Here is a 17,890-nt window from a genome sequence, read left to right on the forward strand (position 1 = left end):
TCTGTTATTGGGGCAGGAGGAATAAAGTGTTGTTACCCTGATTATGTGAATCAAGGACAATGAAACTGTTTTATGACAGAGGGTCTCACCATCAACTAAGTAGCACTCGCTAGACAAGGAACATGGGTTCCAAAACCTAGTGAATTGAGAGAGGCTGGGAGTAGGTATTTGTACTTAGTTGTGTAGGTCTAAAACACCAATTGCACCTTCTCTTCTCTCCACTGTTGAATGTCAGAGCTAATTTTGATTCCCTTAGGAATGTAGTTACAGGCTGCTGAGCTGAATTCACTTTGGGCCAATGGTGCACCAGCACTGGGGCTCCCCTACTACAAGCTGAAATCACTGAGTGCTGTGTTAACTAGTGGGGGAGCCTGAAGCTATATTGTTAAGCGGCTAGTGGAGCGGAGCAGTTTGCGGGGACAGCTGGAGTGGCTCATGGGATGGCTGGTGGAGTGGAGTGGCTGACAGAGCAGAGCGGGTTGTGGGATGGTTGGAACAGCCCATGGAACAGTGAGCGGAGCGGAGCTGAGCAGTTTGCATGGACGGCTGGAGGAGCGGAGCAGCTGGTAGAGCGGAGCAGTTTGTGGTGACGGCAGACGCAGAACCCCATGGAGAGGGTCAGCCTTGGACCATGTAAGATGCCCCTTAACACCTCACGCGCACACACCCCTTTCCACCCAGGCTGGGGGGGGGGGGGTTTAAAACTCTGCAGATAAACTTTTGAACTCTGGGATTGCACTGACTCGGGACAGAGACTTTTGGGTTGTGGGACTTTGAGTGATTTTTGGGTTGCTGGACTCAAGAACCAAAGGGAAAGGACATGGTCCAAGTTGCTGGGGTGGGTCTTTGCTCATGGTTTGGTCTATGAACTCTAGTTGTGTTGTTTTCCCAATTTAATGCTGATGTCATTTACCTCATGTCATTAAACATTTTCTGCTACACTGAGACTCTGTGCTTGCAAGAGGGGAAGTATTACCTTTTCGAGGTGCCCAGAGATGTGTGTAAGATTTTCCCAGGTCACTGGATGGGGGCTCGAGCTGGTTTTGTGTTACGTTGTTGGGAGGGGACCCCTATGTACTGAACCCGGCCCTTGCTGCTATCAACTCGGCCTGGCAGAAGGGTTACACTGGTATTAATCCAAATCCCTACAAGAGAAAAGGGGAAAGGACAGATCACTGAGGACAGACATGAAACAACATTACACAACAAGACAACCCAGCAGCCATTTTAACTGATGGGAATTTAGATATTTTTAAAAAAATTGGTTGGCTCAGGTATAATCATGTGAAAAAAGTGCCCAGAATCCAAGCCATTGCTACAGGTGCTACCTACTACACAGTCTCAGCAGTCTAGGCAGAGAGGTCCCAGGTGACACGCTCTGCAGTGGGCATCGCCCCTACACCTAGCCACAACCACCATGTTAGATCACATCTGTGTGTCACCATTAGGTTCAGTAGAGGGGAGCTGCTAGCATCCCCTGTATTTAGGTTGCCCTACACTCTCCATTGGCAGAAGTTCTTGTGACCTTCCTTTGAGCAGCTCTCACACCTCAGCCTCTGAGATGAGGCACAGGTTTGGTCTTGGAGGTCAAGATGTGCCTTTTGCTGGCTGCATGTAACCCTGATCAGGTCTGGCCCAGTTAGAAGGGGCTGACAATCACCATTTCCCAGCTGTGTTTTCACAGAGCACAGCTCACCTTGGAAGCATGCCCTGCAGATCCTAAAGGATCACACACGCACCCTGCCCCAGTGCCTTATTGCAGCACCCCCAGAGAGCTGGGTCTCTGGGCAAGACATGGAAACAGTGAATCCAGGGGACGTGGAGCAGCGGAAAAGGGGACATCTTTGGGGACCACTACAGATAGGGGAGCCAAGGGCACAAAGAACATTGGGAAGCTCAGAGGGTCACAGAACTCTTGGGGAGCGGACAGAGAGGAGCAAACGATCCTTTGGGGAACAAAATGGGTGCTAGAGCTCGGGGAGGGGGGGACAGAGTTTGCTCTGTGTTCCCTTCTAATGCCACAGAAGGGAACAGTCTTCTCCAGCATCCAGATCCTGCAATTAGCCTTTAGCTCATGGGGTATCATTTTCCAATGTGGACCTATGAACATGTTATTAGCCATAGTCACATATGTAGCAGGCAGCTCTGTCAGACAAGAACCGTAAGGGAACAGCAGCAGCAAGGACAAAGCTAATGCTTGTGAACTGGGAGGGTTTCACCTGGTGCCATGAAGAGGTGGATGAGGCTTTTTTTAAACAACAAACAAAATCATCCAAAGCCCAAGATTTGGTGGTGATGGGGGACTTCAACTATCCAGATATATGTTGGGAAAATAACACAGCGGGGCACAGACTATCCAATAAGTTCTTGGACTGCATTGCAGACAACTTTTTATTTCAGAAGGTTGAAAAAGCCACTGGGGGGAAGCTGTTCTAGACTTGATTTTAACAAATAGGGAGGAACTCCTTGAGAATTTAAAGTAGAAGGCAGCTTGGGTGAAAGTGATCATGAAATCATAGAGTTTGCAATTCTAAGGAAGAGTAGAAGGGAGTACAGCAAAATAGAGACAATGGATTTCAGAAGGCGGATTTTGGTAAGCTCAGAGAGCTGACAGGTAAGGTCCCATGGGAATCAAGACTGAGGGGAAAAACAACTGAGGAGAGTTGGCAGTTTTTCAAAGGGACACTATTAAGGGCCCAAAAGCAAGCTATTCCGCTGGGTAGGAGAGAGAGAAAATGTGGCAAAAGACCAGCTTGGCTTAACCAGGAGATCTTGCATGATCTAAAAAATAAAAAGGAGTCATATAAAAAATGGAAACTAGGACAGATTACAAAGGATGAATATAGGCAAACACAGGAATGCAGGGGCAAGATTAGAAAGGCAAAGGCACAAAATGAGCTCAAACTAGCTAAGGGAATAAAGGGAAACAGGAAGACTTTTTATCAGTACATTAGAAGCAAGAGGAAGACCAAGGACAGGGTAGGCCCACTGCTCAGTGAGGAGGGGGAAACAGTAACAGGAAACTTGGAAATGGCAGAGATGCTTAATTACTTCTTTGTTTCGGTCTTCACCGAGAAGTCTGAAGGAATGCCTAACAGAGTGAATGCTAATGGGAAGGGGGTAGGTTTAGAAGATAAAATAAAAAAAGAACAAGTTAAAAATCTCTTAGAAAAGTTAGATGCCTGCAAGTCACCAGGGCCTGATGAAATGCATCCTAGACTACTCAAGGAGCTAACAGAGGAGGTATCTGAGCCTCTAGCTATTATCTTTGGAAAATCATGGGAGACAGGAGAGATTCCAGAAGACTGGAAAAGGGCAAATATAGTGCCCACCTATAAAAAGGGAAATAAAAACAACCCAGGAAACTACAGACCAGTTAGTTTAACTCCTGTGCCAAGGAAGATAATGGAGCAAGTAATTAAGGAAATCAGCGGCAAACACTTGGAAGGTGGTAAGGTGACAGGGAATAGCCAGCCTGGATTTGTAAAGAACAAATCATGTCAAACCAATCTGATAGCTTTCTTTGATAGGATAACGAGTCTTGTGGATAAGGGAGAAGTGGTGGATGTGGTATACCTAGACTTTAGTAAGGCATTTGATACGGTCTCGCATGATATTCTTATCGATCAACTAGGCAAATATAATTTAGATGGGGCTACTATAAGGTGGGTGCATAACTGGCTGGATAACCGTACTCAGAGAGTAGTTATTAATGGTTCCCATTCCTGCTGGAAAGGTATAACAAGTGGGGTTCCGCAGGGGTCTGTTTTGGGACTGGCTCTGTTCAATAGCTTCATCAATGACTTAGATATTGGCATAGAAAGTACGCTTATTACGTTTGCAGATAATACCAAACTGGGAGGGATTGCAACTGCTTTGGAGGACAGGGTCATAATTCAAAATGATCTGGACAAATTGGAGAAATGGTCTGAGGTAATCAGGATGAAGTTTAATAAAGACAAATGCAAAGTGCTCCACTTAGGAAGGAACAATCAGTTTCACACATACAGAATGGGAAGAGACTGTCTAGGAAGGAGTACGGCAGAAAGGGATGTAGGGGTTATAGTGGACCACAAGCTAAATATGAGTCAAAAGTGTGATGCTGTTGCAAAAAAAGCAAACGTGATTCTGGGATGCATTAACAGGTGTGTTGTGAGCAAGACACGAGAAGTCATTCTTCCGCTCTACTCTGCACTGGTTAGGCCTCAGCTGGAGTATTGTGTCCAGTTCTGGGCACCGCATTTCAAGAAAGATGTGGAGAAATTGGAGAGGGTCCAGAGAAGAGCAACAAGAATGATTAAAGGTCTAGAGAACGCGACCTATGAAGGAAGGCTGAAAGAATTGGGTTTGTTTAGTTTGGAAAAGAGAAGACTGAGAGGGGACATGATCGCAATTTTCAGGTATCTAAAAGGGTGTCATCAGGAGGAGGGAGAAAACTTGTTCACCTTAGCCTTTAAGGATAGAACAAGAAGCAATGGGCTTAAACTGCAGCAAGAGAGGATTAGATTGGACATTAGGAAAAAGTTCCTAACTGTCAGGGTGGTTAAACACTGGAATAAATTGCCTAGGGAGGTTGTGGAATCTCCATCTCTGGAGATATTTAAGAGTAGGTTAGATAAATGTCTGTCAGGGATGGTCTAGACAGTATTTGGTCCTGCCATGAGGGCAGGGGACTGGATTCGATGACCTCTCGAGGTCTCTTCCAGTCCTAGAATCTATGAATCTATGATGAAGAAAACCCTCCAGTCACAGTTCACATGTGCTGAGGAGATCTCCCAGGCCACCTAGGAAGCCTAAAGAGGCAAGTCCTTGGGGACCAATAAGGCAGCAACTCAAAATGCCATTAATTATTTAGTCAGATGGGAATATTCCAGGTATTTCAGGGATTACAGTGCAGATTAGCACCACCTATTTAATCTAATTCTACCTGCAGCACAGAGAGCCACCAGACAGGTTGGGAGCCCATAGCCCAGGATCCGCTCCCTCCCAAAGACTCCGTCTCTGGAAATGTAGATCTACAGAACCTCGCCTCTGGCCAAGGAGTGTACAGCCACATTCAGGAGGCAGCAGGAAAGACGGCACCAGCCCAGGGCCAGCTGCCTGCCAGGCCACACCCCCAATGCAACTCAGAGAACCCTAAGGCAGTGCCAATTAGCCTATCAAGGGAGAATACCCTGGCCAGGGACCCCCTGGCGACACCCCTATGCCACAAACAGGGAGGGGCACAGCTGCCAAGTTTTGTGCAGCTACACGTGTGAAATTTCTCACCAGTGAGAATCACCAATCTTCCCCTTCCGAGCAGTGGGAAGAACATGAGGGGAGGAGGAGGGGCTGAGGCAATGCAAGGGGTGTCCAAGGGCAGACGACAGGAGAGGTAACGGGCTCGTTTGCAGCAGAGAAGGACAAGTGAGCCTTAGACAGCCTGAAGGGCTGTTAGGGGTGGGGTTCTCCATCCTTCTTCCCATTACCCTGCATCTTCCATTCCTCCAGCTTCCCCTCATCCCACCAAAGCCCAGCCACATTCCCCTCTGCTCCAAACTGCCTGCTGAAAAGTGAGTGGAGCAAAGAGCTGCTTCTATCTCCAGCAAGCTGGAGGCAGGCAGGGTGTCAGCCCAGGGAGCATGGAAGAGACTCCCTGCTTTAGTGCTGATGTCTGGCACCACAGCTGCTGCAGGGCGATAAATGCAGGAAGAGTCTTGCTGAGTCTCTGCAGCCCTGCTGGAAGCCTGAGACTCCATCAGGGCTGCAGGCAGGCATAAGGCAGAGGGCAAATGCATAAGCGTCAGGCCCAGTGTGTGACACTGGACAGCACAGTGAAGGGGTGACATAGCAGTTGCTATCTGAGCTCTGTGCCACCACAGCGTCCCCAGTGCACTGGGGTGACCCTTCCACAGGCAAGCACCCCAACAGCATAGCACAAAGCATCCACATCATGTGATCTGGGCCGTAGCTCCTAGTGCCCGGTAGGCAAGCACCAATCAAGGATATTAACCAACACAGACAGCATTTTTCAGGCTGCCAGCCAAAGACTGGCTAGTCCCTGCAAACCCCACAGGGGGAGCCCGATCTGTACGTACATGGAACTCTCTCAATAGACTTTCTTGGTGGAGAAGCACTCTGTAGTATACTAAGCATCCTCCTCAGCCTCTGGCACACAGAGGAGAGGAAATGTCTCTTGCCTACTTCTGCTCTCACTCAGGGAATGTCAGTCAGCAGTAACCCCACAGCAGTCACTGAAGCTGGCATTGTGAGCTCCGAGCCTATTGGATCAGGAAGTGGTGGACAGACTCTCCCCAAAGCACTGTGAACCTCGGAGCCAAACACACCCATGGAAAGGAAGGCATCTGAGAGCTGGTTACTGACTCACTGGACCCCTTTCTGCACTGAAAAGCTGGCTACCCCCCTAGGTACCACACCAGGGCAAAAGGGGCAGGCTGAGACCAGGCAAACCTGTTAAAAACACCGGCCATCCCGTCTGCTGAATCAGCTTTACCTGGAAGTTAAAACTCTCCCTAACCCCTCTTCCGGGGTTCTTCCTGCGCCACCTCTCCTGGAATTCTTCAGCCACAGCTTCCGCTCAACGGGCTGGCAATGTGCCAAGAACATGTGATTATTTCTTCCACTCCATTAGTCTTTTTTATCAGCTTGCTTCTGCCTTGGATTGTGGAGAAATAGCTACCTTCACAGCTGCTGCCAAAGCTTTTGGTGACAGGCTAAGAGCATGAATTCTCCCGCCCTTCCAGCGGGACGCACGTACACCAGCCCTGGTTGTAGAACAAGCATTCGCTTTGGGGCACAGCGTTCGACTTCATTAAACAGCACACTGAACCTGAGCAATGAGAACTGGGCTGAGCTTCTCTAGCTGACACCTTAGCATGTTCATTCAGTTAGCCAGTTACTGGTATGTTCCGAAACAAGCCATTCATTCCACATGCTGACATCTGAAAGGTGGTTTTCAGATCTGTAGCAAGTTTGCTGCTTCACAGCACAGTATTCAGCTTCTACCCTGAGATAACAGGATGGACCCTTTCTTCCTCAGTCTGCTACTGCACACAGCATCAGTAACCCAGGCTTCTCGGTGAGCCAGACTCTGCCCTGGTGGCGTGACCTTGGGGGTAACAAATGGGGATGCCGACGTAACACTGATAAGGGAGGAGGGACAACGATCCATGATTTTTCCTTACCTCTGCTGACAAGCATCCAGGCCTTCTTTTATAGGCTCTTTGTAACAAGAAAAGCAACGAAACGTGCAGCATAGCAAGGAATAGATGCTTGCACGACAGGATGGAGGCTACCCCACTGTGGTCAGCAGGATGTTCCCAGAAACACACTTCCCTGTAGGCCGGCAGCCTGTTTCACTAGAGTCTCTGCTTGTGTCTCTTTTTCTCATCTAACTGTTAGACCTATAACTAGTTTGCTTTTGATTTTGTGTGTCAAATGTGCAAGGCTTATTTCAAGTTAAAATTTGGCCTAAATGCATCTATGACTTGGCTTTAAAAATGGATGCAGCTAGTTTCCATAATCTCAGAAACTGGAACCTGATGACCCTGCTGGCTCTGCACTGTTGCTGATTTGGGGCTAGGGATATTACAGGTGCCTGGCCATTAAACCTAGTCAGCCGGGAAACGAGTACCAGCGACCGAGAGACTTCTTAACCAGAGAGGCAATTCCTGCTTTGGATTTTGACCATGATGGTCTGGGGCAGAGAGAGTCACTACGAATCAGAATGTTGCCACCTCCTGGAGCTCCAGCCCTTTAATGCTGTTTATCCTGAGTAAGTGAATTCCCGAGTTGAAGCTGGCACAGAGAAGTGTGGAGCTGTCACAGACAGCCAGGGAAGCAAGGGGTCCAGATCCATCAAGGCACAAGGTGACCAGGCAGGCTGTGGAGAGAACAGGGAAACGTTAGTCAGTCAGATGTGTTTTGTTGTAATTCAGAAGTACATTGAGACAACAAACAACTCACCTACAGAAAACAGATGTGTGTGCCGTTATAGGGCCCTTCTACAGCCACACAGGGATGACACTGAAAGGAAAAGACGGTTACTCACCGTAGTAACTGTTGTTCTTCGAGATGTGTTGCTCCTATCCATTCCAGTTAGGTGTGCGCGCCGCGCGTGCACGGCTTCTCTGGAACATTTTTACCCTAGCAACTCCGGCGGGCCGGCTGGGCGCCCCCTGGAGTGGCGCCGGTATGGCGCCTGTTATATACCCCAGCCGGCCCGTCCGCTCCTCAGTTCCTTCTTGCCGGCTACTCCGACAGTGGGGAAGGAGGGCGGGTCTGGAATGGATAGGAGCAACACATCTCGAAGAACAACAGTTACTACGGTGAGTAACCGTCTTTTCTTCTTCGAGTGATTGCTCCTATGCATTCCATTTAGGTGATTCCCAAGCCTTACCTAGGCGGTGGGGTCGGAGTGAGACGTGGCCGAGTGTAGGACTGCTGAGCCGAAGGCTGCATCGTCTCGAGACTGCTGCACCAACGCGTAGTGGGAAGCGAAGGTGTGAACCGAAGACCAGGTGGCCGCTCTACAGATGTCCTGGATGGGGACATGGGCCAGGAAGGCGGCCGACGAGGCGTGCGCCCTCGTCGAGTGTGCGGTGAGTCGGCACGGGGGGACGCGAGCAAGCTCGTAGCATGTTCGTATGCATGACGTCACCCAGGATGAAATCCGCTGCGAGGAGACCGGCTCGCCTTTCATGCGGTCGGCGATCGCCACAAAGAGCTGGGTCGAACGCCGGAAGGGCTTCGTCCGGTCGATGTAAAAGGCGAGGGCCCTGCGGACGTCCAGGGTGTGAAGCTGTTGCTCCCGAAGGGAGGCGTGCGGCTTCGGAAAGAAGACCGGGAGGAAGATCTCTTGGTTGAGATGGAAGGCCGACACCACCTTGGGGAGGAAGGCCGGGTGCGGTCGAAGTTGCACCTTGTCCCCATGGAAGACAGTATACGGGGGACCTGCCGTCAGGGCGCGGAGTTCCGAGACTCGTCTGGCGGATGTAATGGCCACGAGGAAGGCCGTCTTCCAGGTGAGATGAAGCAGAGAGCACGTGGCCAGGGGCTCGAAGGGTGGCCTCATCAACTGAGCGAGAACCAGGTTCAGGTCCCAGGTCGGGGCAGGAGGACGTACCGGCGGGTACAGACGGTCTAGCCCTTTAAGGAAACGGGCCACCATTGGGTTAGAGAAGACAGACCGACCTGCTATGGCAGGCCGAAAGGCTGACAGAGCCGCCAGGTGCACCTTCAGGGAAGAGATCGCGAGACCTTGACCTTTCAGGTACCAGAGGTAGTCGAGGATGGTCTGGATGGGGGCCAAGAATGGGTTAAGACCTCGTTGGTCGCACCAGAGTGCGAAGCGCTTCCACTTCGCGAGGTAGGTAGAGCGCGTCGAAGGCTTCCTGCTTTCGAGCAGCACTACTTGTACCGGCAACGAACAACCTCTTTCTGAGTCGGTCAACCACTCAGGAACCAAGCTGTAAGATGCAGCGACTGCAGGTTCGGGTGACAAAGCCTGCCGAGGTCCTGAGCGATGAGGTCCGGCCATAACGGGAGGGGAATGGGATCCCGAACTGACAGCTCGAGCAGCAGGGTGTACCAGTGCTGTCTCGGCCAGGCCGGAGCGACGAGTATTACGCGGGCCCTGTCCCTCCGAAGCTTGAGTAACACTCGGTGGACGAGCGGAAACGGAGGGAAAGCGTAGAGGAGGGGATCTGTCCATGGTAGGAGGAACGCATCCGAGAGGGAGCCCGGAGCCTGACCCTGGTAGGAGCAGAACCTGTGGCATTTCCTGTTGGCCCGGGAGGCAAATAGGTCTATCTGGGGAAACCCCCACCTCTGGAAGATTGTGTAAGCCACATCTGGGCGAAGGGACCACTCGTGGGAGGCGAAGGACCTGCTCAGATGGTCGGCCAACGTGTTCTGCACCCTTGGCAGAAAAAACGCTTCGAGGCGAATCGAGTGGGTCACGCAAAGATCCCAGAGGAGCATCGCCTCCTTGCAAAGCGGGGAGGATCGGGCTCCGCCCTGCTTGTTGACATAGAACATTGCTGTGGTGTTGTCCGTGTACACCGCTACACAGCGGTCCTGAAGGTGGGTCCGAAAGGCGAGGCACGCCAGACGGATCGCTCTCAACTCCCGGATGTTGATGTGGAGGGAGAGCTCCTGGGCTGACCAGAGACCCTGGGTGTGCAGGTCTCCTATGTGAGCCCCCCATCCAAGCGCCGAGGCGTCTGTGGTCAGGGTGACCGACGGGCGAGGAGGGCGGAATGGGACCCCCGCGCAGACCACTTCCGGATCTAGCCACCAAGCGAGCGTCTGGAGAGTGGGCTTCGCCACCGTCACCACCATGTCTATGGGGTCGCGATGGGGGCGGTACACCGATGCCAGCCACATTTGGAAGGGACGAAGTCGCAGCCTTGCGTGTGCGGTCACAAACGTGCACGATGCCATGTGACCCAGCAGGCGCAGGCAGGATCGCACCGTTGTTGTAGGGAAGGCCTGCAGTGTTCGTATGAAGGAGACCATCGTCTCGTGCCGAGGACGAGGTAGGCAGGCTCTGGCCAAAGTGGAGTCGAGGACCGCTCCTATGAACTCCACCCTTTGTGCTGGAACTAAGCTGGACTTTTCCGCGTTGATAAGCAGGCCTAGAGACCGGAACAGGTGCAGTATCTCGGTCACCTGAGCCGCTACCAGCTGTTGGGAGCGACCGCGAATCAGCCAGTCGTCGAGATACGGGTACACGTGAATTCGACGACGGCGGAGGGCTGCGGCCACGACCGCCATACACTTGGTGAACACCCTCGGTGCGGTGGAGAGGCCGAAGGGTAGTACCGCAAACTGGTAGTGAGCTTCGTTGACCACGAAGCGCAGGTAGCGTCTGTGGGGGGGGTAAATTGCCACATGAAAGTATGCATCCTTCATGTCGAGGGCGGCAAACCAGTCTCCCGGATCCAGGGAAGGAATAATGGTCCCCAAGGTCACCATACGGAACTTGAGCTTGCACAGGTGTCTGTTGAGCTCTCGGAGGTCTAAGATGGGACGAAGGCCTCCTTTCGCCTTGGGGATTAGAAAGTACCTGGAGTAGAATCCCCTGCCCCGCCTGCTGCGAGGCACCTCCTCGATAGCACCCACGCTCAACAGAGTCTCGACCTCCTGCAAGAGGACTTGCTCGTGAGAGGGGTCCCTGAAGAGGGACGGGGAAGGTGGGTGGGAGGGAGGGGGCGAAATAAACTGCAGGCGGTAGCCGTGCTGGACGGTGTTGAGGACCCAGCTGTCCGACGTTATAGAACGCCACGCCTGGAGGAATCGGGAAAGGCGACTTGAAAACAATAGGGATGGATCCAGTGGGGAGAGTGGTGGGCCGTCCTCGGGCGTCCCATCAAAAGGCCGGTTTCGGGCCTTGAGGAGCCTTGGAGGAGTTCTGGGCCTGGTTACGCCGACCCCCCGATGGCCTGCGGCGGAAAGGGGCCGTTCGGCGATTATTAAATGGCCGGGACCTGGCCTGGGTGAAGGGCCGGTAGGGCTGTTGCCGGAACGATCGTCTTTGGGTAGCCGGGGTGTGCATTCCCAAAGTCCGAATAGCAACCCTCCCATCCTTCAGGGTCTGGATTCTCGTGTCCGTCTTTTCAGAGAAGAGACCCTGAGTCTCAAAGGGGAGGTCCTGGAGGGTGTATTGTACCTCCGGCGGCAAGGTGGAGGATTGCAGCCACGCAATACGCCGCATTGTTATCCCGGAAGCCATGGTTCTGGCTCCCGAGTCCGCGGAGTCCACAGCCGCTCGAATCAAGGTCCGGGAGGCTGTCTTGCCCTCGTCCAGGAGCGCCGAGAATTCCCGGCGAGAGTCTTGCGGGGTGAGCTCTGCAAATTTACCCAGGCACCCCAAGATGTTGAAAGTGTACCGGGAAAGGAGGGCCATTTGGTTTGCAATGCGGAGCTGAAGGCCTCCCGCTGAATAGATTTTTCGCCCCAAGAGGTCCATGCGCCGCGACTCCTTGGACTTTGGCGCAGCGGCCGGCTGTCCGTGCCTTTCCCGGTCGTTCACGGACTGGACAACCAGAGAGTCCGGGGCTGGGTGCACATATAAGTATTCGTACCCCTTAGGTGGAACGGAATATTTTCTCTCCACCCCTCGCGCCGTGGGGGGAACGGAGGAAGGCGACTGCCAAATGGTAGCATTATTCCGCTGGATTGTGCGGATGAATGGCAGTGCTACTCTCACGGGGGCCTCCGCTCCCACGACGTCGGTAACTGGGTCATCGACCTCTTGGACCTCGACCTCTTGGACCTCCTCAATGGGCAGGTTAATGGCCTTAGCTACCCTTCGGAGGAGGTCCTGATGCGCTCTCAGGTCAATAGGCGGGGGTTCGGATGGTGATGCCCCCGCCACCGCCTCGTCAGGTGATGAGGACGAGGATTGGCCTGGTAGCACCTCCTCAGGCATTTGCTCTGCCCCCGGGCGATCAGCCGCCAGTGTCTCCTGCCCCAATGGCGGGCCTCGAGGGGAGGTGGTCTGTCCCGTTGGAGACGGAGGGGGCCTGCTGATAGTGGCCTCCGGCACGGAACGTGCCGCACTCGCCTGTCTCGGTGGAAGGGGGGGCCCTTGCTCATGGTGGGCCCAGGGTACCCAAAATCCCCACTGCTGGGGTCCATGGTCCCGTGGAAGAGACTCTGCCCTGAAGTCCACCACACTGCCCTCAGCGGAAGCAATGGAGGATTCCCGCGAAGGCCAGGGAGGAGCCGTGGCGGTCCACGAGCGGACGGCCGACGCAGGTGTCACGTGTCTCGTCGGTGCCGAAGGTCGGTGCCGGTCATGAGACGTCAGCGGGGAGCGGGACCTGCGTGAGGCGCAGTACCGGGAGCTTGACCGACGGCGCCGGGAGCTCGACCGGCGACGCCTGGAGCTTGATCTTGAGCGTGAACGGCGTCGTCGGGAGCGGCTCCGGGAGTCACGGTGCCGAGAGCGATACTTGGAACCGGACCTGCTGCGGTGCCGGTGACTCGGTGACCGGGACCGTCGCCGGGAGTGCGACCGGCCCCACGATTGAGAGCGGTGCCGGGACTGCGACCGGTGTCGAGACGGGGAGCGGCGTCGCGATGTAGACCGCCTTCCGGACCGGGACCGGTGTGGCGGCGACCGCCTCCGAGAGTGGGACCGGGATCGAGACCGAATCCTAGAGCGCCGACCGTCTCGCTCAGCCGGGGAAGGAGGCCGCATCATCAGCGGTTTGCCTATTGACTTAGGCGCCCGCACCGGCGGTGCCGGGGGCCGGAGGCTCTGAGCTTCCGTGAGCTCAATCAGCTCCCTCGCCGTCGCAAACGCCTCCGGCGTGGACGGGATCCGCAGCTCCTCCTCGGTGGGTACCGGGGAGCTGGGGGGTGCCGGACTCGACGGCCCTTGCGGCGCCGGAGTCGACGGCACGGTGCACTGTTTGCGCACTGCCTCAGCCTGAACCGTTTTCGGCGGCGGCGGCTGGGCTAACGGCTTCTGTGGCTGCTTTGCCGAGGCCGTCTTCGGCGCCTTATGCTTCCTTCCGGGGGAGAGGGAGCGGTGCCGGGACTTCGGTGCCGGGTGCCGAGGACCCTCTGCGGCACCGGAGCGGCTCGGTGCTGCCGGTGCGCTGCTCGCCGAGGAAGGCTTCGGCGCCGGTGGAGTTGGCGCCGGAGGCTGGAGCGAAGCCTCCATCAGCAGCTGCTTCAGGCGAGAGTCCCGCTCCTTCCTCGTTCGGGGTTTGAAGGCCACGCAGATCGGGCACTTGTCAGTCCTGTGCGACTCCCCGAGGCAGCGGAGGCAGGAGTCGTATGGGTCACTCACCGGCATGGGCCGCTGGCAAGCCGCGCAGGGCTTGAATCCCGGTGCCCCGGGCATAAGCCCGCACCGGGAGCGGAAGAAGAGGGCTAACCCCTCTAATTCCCTACGAAACTACACTATACAACTATATATACAGCTAGAACAATTAACTTAACTAACTACTAACAACTATGTACACTATAACTATGGAGAACGCTAGGACTGTGGAGGTAAGGGAGCACTCCACTGTTCCTACTGGCCGTCACAGGTGGGAAGAAGGAACTGAGGAGCGGACGGGCCGGCTGGGGTATATATCCAGCGCCATAGCGGCGCCACTCCAGGGGGCGCCCAGCCGGCCCGCCGGAGTTGCTAGGGTAAAAATGTTCCGGAGAAGCCGTGCACGCGCGGCGCACACACCTAAATGGAATGCATAGGAGCAATCACTCGAAGAAGAACCCATGGTCCAGCATATGAAATCTGGCCTCACTTTGTTTCCCTGGTCAGGCACTTCTCCCACCTGACATTACCACCACAGCACCCTGCTGTAGGAGCCTTCCTAGGGCTCCTAGCGGCCACGGGCCCCTCTGCAAACCAGGTGTTAGCAACTAGTATTTCTAGGATTAAAAAAGGGTCATGATCAAGGTTCCCTTTTGCCCCTCTCTCAACCTAAAGAAGTGAGAGCTTCTACTGCTCAACAGTCCCATGACAGATACATGAAAACTAGCACAAAACCAGGCCCCATCTGGGTCACGCCATCTCTTTGCTCTTCTGCTCCCCCCGCAGTGGCGGACAGGAACAGAGATTAAGGGGAGATGACATGGCAAGCAGGTGCCACATGTATCCGGAGTTTAGCGACAGCAGGTCACCCAGATTGTGAGCTGGGATTCCAGACTGTTGCACTGTTTGTTTTGCAGGGGCTGCTCTCGGGATCAGCTCCTGCTGTGCCTCCGATTGGCTCTCTCAGTGTGCTGATCCGAAGCCCATTCAGGTGCCAACATAGCCTTAAGAAACTCCTGCAAGCAGGGGCGGCTCTAGGTATTTTGCCGCCCCAAGCACAGCAGGCAGGCTGCCTTTGGCGGCTTGCCTGTGGGAGGTCCCCGGTCCTGCGGATTCGGTGGCACGCCTGCGGGAGGTCCGCCGAAGGCACGGCCGGCTCCAGACCCCAGCGCGCCAAGCGCGTGCTTGGGGCGGCATTTTGCCGGCAGGGCGGCAGGTGGCTCCGGCGGACCTTCCGCAGTCATGCCTGTGGGAGGTCCGCTGGTCCTGCAGCTCCGGTGGACCTCCCGCAGGCATGACTGTGGAGGGTTCGCTGGTCCCGCGGCTCGGGTGACCTCCCGCAGGCATGCCTGCGGATGCTCCACCGGAGCCGCGGGACCAGTGCACTCTCCGCAGGCACGTCTGCAAGAGGTCCCCCGGAGCCGCGGGACCGGCGACCGGCAGCACACCCCCCGCGGCGTGCCGCCCTGCTTGGGGTGGCCAAATTCCTAGAGCCGCCCCTGGGCGAAGCCGCGGGACCAGCGGACACTCCGCAGGCATGCCGCCAAAGGCAACCTGCCTGCCGCCCTTGCGGTGACCGGCAGAGCGCCCCCCATGGCTTGCCACCCCAGGCACGCGCTTGGCGTGCTGGTGCCTGGAGCCGCCCCTGCCTGCAAGCCTGGGACAATGGAGGAGTCAGTCCTAATACACACTGACTGTGACAGCAATGGGGTTGGCACAGTTTGAAACACATTCTCAGGTACCCATTAGAATCATAGAATCATAGAATCTCAGGGTTGGAAGGGACCTCAGGAGGTCATCTAGTCCAACCCCCTGCTCAAAGCAGGACCAAACCCAACTAAATCATCCCAGCCAGGGCTTTGTCAAGCCTGACCTTAAAAACCTCTAAGGAAGGAGATTCCACCACCTCCCTAGGTAACCCATTCCAGTTCTTCACCACCCTACTAGTGAAAAAGTTTTTCCTAATGTCCAACCTAAACCTCCCCCTCTGCAACTTGAGACCATTACTCCTTGTTCTGTCATCTTCTACCACTGAGAACAGTCTAGATCCATCCTCTTTGGAACCCCCTTTCAGGTAGTTGAAAGCAGCTATCAAATCCCCCCTCATTCTTCTCTTCTGCAGGCTAAACAATCTCAGTTCCCTCAGCCTCTCCTCATAAGTCATGTGCTCCAGCCCCCTAATCATTTTTGTTGCCCTCCGCTGGACTCTCTCCAATTTTTCCACATCCTTCTTGTAGTGTGGGGCCCAAAACTGGACACAGTACTCCAAATGAGGCCTCACCAGTGCTGAATAGAGGGGAATGATCACATCCCTCGATCTGCTGGAAATGCCCCTACTTATACAACCCAAAATGCCATTAGCCTTCTTGGCAACAAGGGCACACTGTTGACTCATATTCAGCTTTTTGTCCACCGTAACCCCTAGATCCTTTTCTGCAGAACTGCTGCCCAGCCATTCGGTCCCTAGTCTGTAGCAGTGCATGGGATTCTTCCGTCCTAAGTGCAGGACTCTGCACTTGTCCTTGTTGAACCTCATCATATTTCTTTTGGCCCAATCCTCTAATGTGTCTAGGTCCTTCTGTATCCTATCCCTACCCTCCAGCGTATCAACCACTCCTCCCAGTTTAGTGTCATCTGCAAACTTGCTAAGGGTGCAGTCCACAGCATCCTCCAGATCGTTAATGAAGATATTGAACAAAACCGGCCCCAGCACCGACCCTTGGTGGGCTGTTAGGAACTGTACATCCTCTCATAATAGCTGGTATGTTACAATAGCCTGTGGAAGGATCTATGCTTGAGGGTTAATTGTCTTGCTTAGGCACTATAATTTAGCAGATTTCCAACTCAGGACGTTCCCATCACACAAAACATGCTATTCTCACAGTGATTTGTCTGCAGGGTCCTGTTTCACCAACACATTAATTCCTTTGGCCTAATTGTTGCTGGATTTATTGTTCTCAGTCATGGGGATGGGGGGTGGGGGTGGGATCACGTTCAGAAAGAAACCTCAGAACTTTAGAGCCTTACTGATTTGCAGAAGGTGCAACTGAGACCTGTAACACATTAGTCTCAGTGCAGAAAACACAGTCAGCCCTCATATTAATTCAGCACCTCCTGATGATTTTGATCACCACCAATGGACATTAAAACAAGCCTCTCTTCCAATGCCAATAAAATTCTTCATTACTGCACTTCTGGAGATAACCCTAATTAATGCCACACAGATTCATCGCCCTCCCTCTGCTTATTTCTTTATTACATTTTTTTTGGCAATATACATTTGATCACCAAATTGGGGATTGGGAAGGAATTTTCCCCAGGTCAGACTGACAGGACCCTGGGGGTTTTCACCCTCTTTGCAGCATAGGGTGCAGATCACTAGCTAGGATCATCTGGGTAATATCTCACTCATTCAATTCCCTGTCATTGAAGGATCCTTGGGCATTGGCACATCTTGGTCACCCACCAGCCGCCCTGGTTCTCTGCCTATGGTACACAACAGTTCATTCTCCTGAGGGTTGCAATACTTTGGTCTGATTCTGGTTGTGGGGACTGGTGTGCAGGGCTGTTAGACTTGAACTTATTTCCAACATGAAGGAGGTTTCAGCACAATATATATTTTAAATGGAGAGTAGAACATCAGACATTTGCACCTATATCTGGAGACAGCCTAATGTTGTGTCTTCTAGGACATCTGTAGTAGCTCCTCCCATCCCAGTGGCACCAGCAGTGACTTTCACAGGGTATTTACGAAACAGGCAAACAGAATCAAATTCACTCAGTGTTGTTCTGTATTTGTACAGCCCCTGGGTGCTTGGGGTCCTGGCCCAAGACTGGGGTCCTAGGCACTATCGTAACACAAATTAATAATACATGATTTTGCACTCAGAGTCTTAGTTTAGCTACTATTAAAACAAGTGCAGATATCAACTGCTGGTTAAGACTGAGGCTAACATACCAATAATGCCATTCAGCACACTGCACCCAAGCAGGAGGATTAAGGCAGTTTATTGTGGATCCAGCCTGAGCTCAGGTTCCTTCACTGCCAGGGCTGGAGAGTGGCCTCTACAACCAGCAGACTGTGGGATGAGATCTGGGGAACTACAGGCCAGT

At 53.7% G+C, this 17,890-nt stretch overlaps 1 protein-coding gene across 2 annotated transcripts in view; it reads right to left on the minus strand.

Moving 5' to 3' along the window:
• Positions 1–4,616: 4,616 nt before the first annotated feature.
• Positions 4,617–17,890, minus strand: part of WDR31 (WD repeat domain 31) — a 44,667-nt gene continuing 31,393 nt past the window's right edge. Inside the window, exons 10-11 of one of the 2 annotated variants that reach the window (XM_044992289.1) lie at positions 7,966–8,025; positions 7,765–7,882 (exon numbers count right to left, since the gene is read on the minus strand). In XM_044992289.1, coding sequence (XP_044848224.1) covers positions 7,991–8,025 — 35 coding nt within the window. In that variant the 3' untranslated portion in view covers positions 7,765–7,882; positions 7,966–7,990. Of the gene's footprint in view, positions 7,883–7,965; positions 8,026–17,890 lie in introns of both variants that reach the window. The other variant, XM_044992287.1, reaches the window with a different exon arrangement.

This window comes from Mauremys mutica, chromosome 18 (assembly GCF_020497125.1).
Source record: "Mauremys mutica isolate MM-2020 ecotype Southern chromosome 18, ASM2049712v1, whole genome shotgun sequence".
Taxonomy (NCBI): Eukaryota; Metazoa; Chordata; order Testudines; family Geoemydidae; genus Mauremys; species Mauremys mutica.